This window comes from Microtus oregoni, unplaced genomic scaffold (assembly GCF_018167655.1).
Source record: "Microtus oregoni isolate MIOR12 unplaced genomic scaffold, Mior012 000055F_ref0000237, whole genome shotgun sequence".
Classification (NCBI taxonomy): Eukaryota; Metazoa; Chordata; class Mammalia; order Rodentia; family Cricetidae; genus Microtus; species Microtus oregoni.
In genome coordinates, this window is record NW_024543831.1 from 6,375,018 (window position 1) to 6,383,251 (window position 8,234).

At 49.3% G+C, this 8,234-nt stretch overlaps 1 protein-coding gene across 2 annotated transcripts in view; it reads left to right on the plus strand.

Moving 5' to 3' along the window:
* The window catches only part of Drd2 (dopamine receptor D2), a 62,943-nt gene extending 60,835 nt beyond the window's left edge, over nucleotides 1-2,108 (plus strand). For both annotated transcript variants that reach the window (XM_041638571.1, XM_041638572.1), the window contains one exon: nucleotides 837-2,108. In XM_041638571.1, the coding sequence (XP_041494505.1) occupies nucleotides 837-1,030 (194 nt within the window). In that variant the 3' untranslated portion in view covers nucleotides 1,031-2,108. The remainder of the gene's footprint in view (nucleotides 1-836) is intronic.
* Nucleotides 2,109-8,234: the final 6,126 nt, after the last annotated feature.

Below are 8,234 nucleotides of genomic sequence, written 5' to 3' on the forward strand. Positions count from 1 at the left end.
GGCTCTATATGACGGTCCTCCAGTTCTACCCTAGGGTCTAAGCTCTGTCCCTAAAACATCGTCTTGCACCTACACATTGAATTTCCAATGGGAGCAAGTGGCCCTAAGGCCTGCCTGTATAAGAAGGCAGGATCTTCTGGTGGGACCAACAAAGGGTTTGTCTACCAACACTGAGCAAACTTGGGAAAGGCTGGAGCAACAGCCTTGCCATTTGAGGGACCTAGACAGGTGGGAAATAACAAAAGTAACACTTAGTAACAAGAGTTACTTGTGCTACTAAGAGTAAAGTGGCCTCAGGGACAATGTGGAGCCAACATGAACTTTAGTTTCCCATGGAATTCACGGAGCCATTATGAAAACTAACCAAGATGGAAATTTAGTAGCTCCCCCTTTCCCTAAATTGTACAACCCACCCTGCTGACAGCTCATTCTCTCCAATGTCACCAGTTGAGGATAACATTGCTTCTAACGGTAACTGGGACATAGTCTGTGTGTCCATTTGCAGAGACGGATGAGGGTCATAAGGCTAACATTTCCCTTTGTATGCCACTTCCTTCCCTAGCAGATAGATGTCATGTCCATTCAGCAGATGAAAAAATAATAATAAGGTCAAGGAATGCGTGGGGACCCTTTCCTACTGATAGGTGTCAGAAGCAGGATGTTTAGATCTGAGACAGGAGCCCCTTTGGCTGTGATCCTAACTGCACGCAGTTAGCAGTCCCGGTGCCCCAGGGAAGCCAGTGGCAGAGCAGACAAGCATACAGGGAGCAGGGCCTGCTCAGGTCAGGTTAGCCTCTCCTTGGCCAGGGGCGAGCCTGACCCTGCCCTCTCCCCAGGTGTATTCATCATCTGCTGGCTGCCCTTCTTCATCACGCACATCCTGAACATACACTGTGACTGCAACATCCCGCCAGTCCTCTACAGCGCCTTCACGTGGCTGGGCTATGTCAACAGTGCCGTGAACCCCATCATCTACACCACCTTCAACATCGAGTTCCGCAAGGCCTTCATGAAGATCCTGCACTGTTGAGTCTGCCCCTTGCCTGCACATCAGCTGCTTCCCACTTCCCTGACTCGGCAGGCCAGACCTCATCCCTGCAAGCTGTGGGCAGAAAGGCCCAGATGGACTTGGCCTTCTCTTGACCCTGCAGGCCCTGCAGTGTTAGCTTGGCTTGGTGCCCCTCTCTGCCCACACACCCTCATCCTGCCAGGGAGACTGGTATCTTATCAGCTCTGGGGTTGGATTCGTGGCTCAGGGCAGCTCACAGAGTACCCCGCTCCCATCCAGACCTTGTCTCCTTGGCACCAAAGATGCAGCAGCCTTCCTTGACCTTTCTCGAGGGCATCAGGGTTGCTGAGGCCAGGATCTAGCGTGGTGGCCAAGCACTCCCTGATAGTCGGCTTGACCTAGTCCTTGCTTGCCTGTGTTGGATCAGGCGGTGGGAGGGAAGGACATTTCAGACTTCACAGGGGCTACACAGGAAAGCAGAGAACACACCAAGGATCCCAGGCAACATTAGTGTTGGGAGATACACATGAACACCAGATAGCTCCACAGACCCCAGAGAAATTGAGGCAGAAAATTTGTTTTCCACCCCAACTCCAGTGTGAACCCCTACATTTCATAGCAGTGGGTACCACACTATACTCTATCCTGTTAAAGCACCCCATATGGTTTCTGTGCCCTTTGAGGGGAACAACTCTAATCCTCAAGGGCTCATTGAGGGACCATAAGGAGAAAAATAGCTGATCTCCATCTATTCTCTAACCTGCCCTGCTACCCTCTGCCAAGTTTTTGGACAAATCCATTCCTCACAGCAAATGCTGACCATCCTGGGAAGTCAGGCCTCGGACCCGTGTTGGAGCTCAAGTTGGAGGTGATAACTTGGGGCTCTTTGGGGGAGTGAGTAGCCTCCTACCACATCCCTGCTGACGTCTTCTTTTCCCAATCTCTCCTCCTTCCCAGTGCCTCTGCCTTAGAGGAGATTGTGGGTAGGAGGCCACTGACACTATTGGGCTGGGTGTAGTCCAGCCCTGAGGGGGGAGGGGAAGCCGCAGCTTGGAGGGCCCTGGGCTCCAACTCTGTAACATCACTATCCATGCACCAAACCAATAAAACTTTGACAAGAGTCATTCCCACGGGCCCTTGAGTGGCCTGGAACACCACCAACACTATCTTTAACATTTAGACATAGCATAAAAGGGACAACAATTAGCAGGAATCCAGCTACACCCAGGGACCTGGATCCCGGTACCTCTGAAGAACCAATGTTAGCCACCAGGACAGAGGGAGCTCCGCGGTAAAAGTGTCTCCTGAGGTGTTGGTTTTGCTTTCATCTGTCTGTTCTTCGTCCAGTCTCTAGCACGGACAGTGTGAGGTAGGGCTTATCTGAAGGGAGCGGCCTGGACTGGTGTCCCTCTTCTCACTCCAGGCTTGTTCCCAGCTCCAAGCTTGCAGGGTCTGCAGGTTTTAACTGCCCCAACCACAGAAACTTGACACCTTAAAAGAGAGTTAGAAATCAACCCAGTGAGAGAGGAATGTTCTTGGCACCTTAAAAATCAGGAATAATGACAAACAAGGTAGTGGCACCCACGGGCTCAGGCTCTAGGCAGCTGTCAGGGCATAATTTGCATGCTAAATATAATATTTTTAGCACCAAAGTTTGGAGCACTTAACTTGCCCTGAGCATTTAATTATGGACTTGGATCTTCTTGCTGAACTTGAATATAGTGCTAAGCCTTGGGAAAGGCTCTTGTCCCCAGGAGCACCCTAGTACCAGAAGGTGAGCAAAGCAGGTCCTCTAGGGTAGCTCAGGGCCACCAAAAAGTTGGTGGTCATCTCCTGGAAGTGGATCAAACCCCCATTGAGTCCAGAAACTCTAAGAAACTCTTGGTTGCTGGTACCTACCTACTAACCACCCTCCCCCCTCAAACATACACACCATTCTGTCAGCCTAAGGATGGATGATCTTGACCTGGCTGTGAGTTTTAAAATTTGTTTCATCATTAGAAGTCTTATGAGGACATTCAAGTTTACCAGCTGTGAGAACTTGAAGAGAGAGAGAGAGAGAGAGAGAGAGAGAGAGAGAGAGAGAGAGAGAGAGAAGAGAAAGAGGAAGGGAGGCCCTGAAAGTGGGGTGGGGAGGCAAGCCCCAGAGCAATCAGAGAAGAACCCTGTCAGAGAGAAGAGGGGAAGAGGGCAGGGCAGGGGCGGGAGGCGGGGCAGGAGAGAGTTGCCCACAATTGTCAGGAGGCTTCAAGTCTTTCTTCCAGACAGCAGATTGACAGCTGGAGTGGGCAGGGGGAGGGCTGGGCTCCACCCTCTCCCCCTTAAGCACTTGGGAGCAAAGGGATTGGAGGAGTGGTACCAAAAACACATAGCAGAAAGGGGTATCCCAGGCTCTGGCTCTCCAAAAAGGCCCTGCCCCTGCTCCTCTTGGGTTTGGGAAGGAAGCTCCGGGAGCCTTCCCTCCCCATTTCCTTTCCCTGACATTTCCAGTGTCCCCACATACCTGGAGCCCATTTTTAGATCATCCTTGTCCCCAGAGACGACATGGCTTCCTTTACTTGTTGCCCAGTCTTCTCTGTCCTCCTGGATGCAAGGGCAGAGTCTGAATCTGTGACTTCAGAATCTCTCTGTACAGCACAACTTTGGGCTTTGCCTTCCCCGATAGTCCTCTCCTCCTAATCCCAGGAAGCCATTCCTATGCCCTGGACTCACTTGAGGAGGTGGTTTGCCTGGGTGGGTGACAGCTCAGACCCCTGATTGAATCTTATGCATTCTGTGCAGTGCAGGTGGAAGTGGCTAATGTGGGCAGATTTATTTATTGATTTCTTATATAGAGAGAAAGAAAACCTGCTTGAGACCAGATCTTTAGGATGATAGTCAAGGGTCCATACAAACAGCTATTCCTGCTCAGCAGCGGATGGTGGAGTCTAGAATCTGGGTGTTTGGTGCTTCTGCACATCCTTTCCCTTTTGTTACATTTGTAGCTCTGCTATACCAAGTGAAGCAGGAAGCTGGGGGAGAGAAAACACAGTCTCTTCTAAGTGAGAAGACCTAAATGATCCATCCCCAGCTTTAAGGGTGAGGCAGGGAAGATCCCGATAAGAAGAGATTCTATTCCCATCTTCCCTCTGCCCAGTTACTGCTGTTTCTAGAGAGATCTTTTAACCCCAGGTGGAGCCCTAGAGAGCACAAGTTAATTAAAAAAAATAGTTCACCATAGAGGTTGTTGGGCGTGTAGCTCCATTGGTAGAGTGCTTGCCTAGTTGAGTTTCATCCTTACCTCATCCATCAGGAGTACATACATACATATATACATAATCTGGGCACTTGGGAGGAGCAATCAAGATGGCCACTGTAAGGGTGAGGCTAGCACAGCAAGTTCCAGGCAGCCAGGGCTATATGACAAGCCTATCTTAAGAGAAGAGAAGGAAAATGTCAGCCACGTGACCATAACATTACGTTGGAACTTTGTCTTATGGGCACATATGACCTTCCATCCTAAGGTGTGGAGCTGAGCTGAAACAGAGAGAGGAAGCCAGCCACTCAAGTAGAGGTCAAATGGAGAGCTGCAGTCATGTGGGGGTGGAGGGGAACCATTGAGGGGGCTAAGAGAAGTGGCGTTTATGGAGACACCAGGCTAAGAAGCCATACCATTACCTTGTGGGTTATCTGGGTAGCCTTGCCTCCAGGCATGTACAGTGTGAGGAAGAGAGCCATGGTGAGGTCATGCTCTTAGTTCCATCTACAGCAGGGGTAAACATGGGGTGGCCAAGAGAAGAATATCAGGGTCACATCCAGAGGTAGAAAGACTGGCAGCATGGGCCTGATCACTCCCCTCCTTCCTGTCAGTCCTTAGGTAGTACCACCATCCTCTTATTTCCCATCCTTTTCCTGAAGCCGCTTCGTCCATCATCTGGCTGCCTCTTATGGCATTCAGAGCCCCTGCCTGCACCCTGTCCTGTTCTTATGGCTGCAGACATGGTTCTATGGCTTGATCTACACTAAGCTGTCTGACTGCTGGGGCCTTTTGTACTGTAGTCTACAGATCGTCTTAACCACCGTGTCTCTGAGGTCACAACTAGTGAGCCAGGGACTTGCCCTTGCCTTGCACTACAGTGGGTGTGTTCCAAGATCACAGCCCATCCAAAGGCCCAGAGAGAATCACCCTTCCTTCCCAGATTGGACACCAGGCGGTTGTGTCCTAGGGTATCGTTCTCCACAAGGCCCCCAAAGCCTGATTATCTATGCCCTATTCCAAGAGAAAAAAATTCTCTTGTTTAGGAGAAACTGAAATGTTGAGTACCTATTAACTGCCTTGCCATATCATAAGCCTGGCCTCACATTTAATCGTGACAACCTCCCAAGAACACAAGTGCTGCTAAGTGCTGTGACTGAAGCAAAGGAACTTCCAGCAGCTTGGGGTTGTGCAAGGCCATGACCCAGGAGAGCCTTGTATTTGGGTCTCCGTCATGGGCCCACCTTGCCAACCTTTCCCACGGTCCTTTTCCAGCTTCCCTCCACTGCCACATGCTGTTCTGGCGCCCGCCCGCCCGCCCTTTGTCCTTTACACGACATTGCCCAAAATCTTCCAGTTCCCATTGCCTAGAATTTAACTAGGCACCATGGATAATACATTTTCTCTGTCCTGAGCATTAAGGACAGGAAGAATAGGATGTAGGAAGAGTTAGGCTGTGTACCTGAGAAGCAATAGAGCAAACAGCAAGGGTTGTCAGTTCTATTCCTTCAGCAGGAATAGCCATCTCCAACAGGGCAGGCAGGGAAAGCTTCACAGGTAGAAATAAGTGGTTTGGGTCTGGGCACGTGTGCAAGGGGTGCTATGTAGGACCCCATCAGGCACAGACTGGGGAAGGGAAGCCAGCATTGGCACAAAGGGTTATGGTATTATCCTGGGGTTGGACAGCTCTATAAAAAGATGCTCCTGAGCAGATGACCAGAGCAGCCATCCAGAAGTCCAGGGGGCTTCTCTGCCCCGATGATGCCCTCCCTTCTCCCACAAGTCTGGAGACTGGCTTCCTTTCTTTGCATCTGCACTCTCTGCCACCCACATACTTTCTCAATGTTTGTAGGATGCATCCACAGGCTTCTCTAGCCCCCTATAGTTTTCTGCAGATCACTGCAAGCCTGAGTCCCATCTGAGGTCTCACAAGCCAATTGGAACTTCCAGTCTGCAGCTTAACTCCCTTGGCTGTGGTTTGCAAAAATGCATGGCTCCTCTGATTTCCCTGTCTCCTATCTGGGAGGGTTTTATTCACTGACTCCTCAAAGGACAAGAAGTCACCCAAGCAGAGGTTTAGAATAGGAAAGGAATTCACCTCTGTACCTGGTAAGGAAAGAGCAGGTAAGTGGGATGATGAGAGAGGACAAGAGTTGGAAGACAGAAGAGGAACAGAGTGAAGGTAAGTGCTGGTGCATGCTGGGGCTGTGTGTGATCCAACAGCATCCGCACATCGAAAATTCTACACACTGGAGCTGGAGCATCCACAGGCCTCCCTCTTTGGTGGTGATGTCAAGGAAAAGTCTACCACTAATAAAGTGTAAAATGAAGACTCTATCCCAAGTTTGTCTGGCCAGCTCTAAGTCCTCTGTCATAGCCTAGAATCCCAGTTTTCTATCACAGCACCCAGCTTCCCCCATTGCACACAGCTCCCAGGGGTCTTTGGGTTGCACTGAACATTCAGGCTCTATCTACCTACCTCTTACTTGGAGAGAGATGTGAGTTTTCCACATCCTCTTGCAGTGAGACTCAAGGTAGACATCAGAGTCTCACCCGCAGGGAATACACCACATTATTTGCCTCTAGAAATAAATCTGTCCCTCCCACATTCTGGAGCTTATGGGCTACCTCTGCCTCTACCTGGCCTAACCTCTAGCCCTTCTCAGCTCCATTCATGTCAACTCCAACATTTACATCTTTCAGGAGGCTCTTTCTGACCAATCCAATGTCTAGGTTGGAAACTGGCTGGAAAGGGGTAAAAAAGGAGAGTTCATAGACTGGTTCTATCCAGTCTATGGATATATTGCTACTTAAGTTTAATGATAATTAATGCCTGCTCTTTCAGCTACACTCACCATATTTCAAGGACTTAGTCCTACAAGTAGTTAGTGGTACCCTACTAAGTAACGTAGATCCCACTGATTTCTTCCCTCCCTTACAGTCCTATTAGAAATACCAGCCCTACATTCAGAGTTTGGGGATCTTCAACTAACATATGGATAAAGAGTGAGGAGCAGGTTTGTGGATGGAAAGGGAATATTCACTTCAGGTTGATTTGAGTTTAAGGGTTCTCTAGGACCCCCATGTGGAGGTGTCCAGTAAGAAATCAGAGTTCCTATTTTTAGGACTGCCATCCTTAGGCACTTTGCACACAGTGGAAATCTACTAGAGATCCACTTCCATCAATTTCAAGGACTGCCCCCTTAAAACCTAACCAAAAATATCCCTACACAACTAAAAAGGCAGGTGTGTCCAAATGAAGCTCAAGGTGTATGTGTCTGTCTGGGGCAACTTATGAATACAGCAGACAGCAAACTGAGCCCAATCTATCATCTCTATTAGCTTTGAGAGGAATTGATTTAAAGAAGCAGGGATCTAAGAACCTCCATGCAAAGTCAGGATTATCAGAGACAAAGGGATTTACAGGCACAGTCCTGACCACACTTCTAGGACATCTTTGCCATGTACTGGATAATGAATGCCAAAGCATTTTCCCCAACACCTTTCTTCTAGGTTATCCTCACACCCTTCCTTCTGTGATAACCCTGGCACCATCTTGTCCTATGGCTCCATCATTACCATTCACAAGTGTTGCCCTGACCCACCCAGATATAAATATGCAGTCCTTGCATCTCTTATGGCTCTTCTAGAATCCTAGACTTGGAGTCATATCAGTATTCTAGGGTTCAAGAGGGACATACAGACCTGCCCCTCCCCTTCCTCCTGCTGATTGTTTTAGGAGACAGAACTAGGGGTATTTTTTTTTAATTGCAGCAGGCATAGAATAGGGATAAACAATTTGTTGAATAGTCTCAGAGCCCAGGAGTTTCTACTACTTTTCTGGGGAAGACTTCCTACCTCCCCTGTGCCATAGGAATGGGTCTGTTGAGAAAGGCTCAGACAGAGAAAGCCTTGGGTATGCCCCCTGGTGGTCACCCTAAGCCCTGGCTGCTCCACATCAGAGTCACGTTGCTCAGTCACACCAGGATC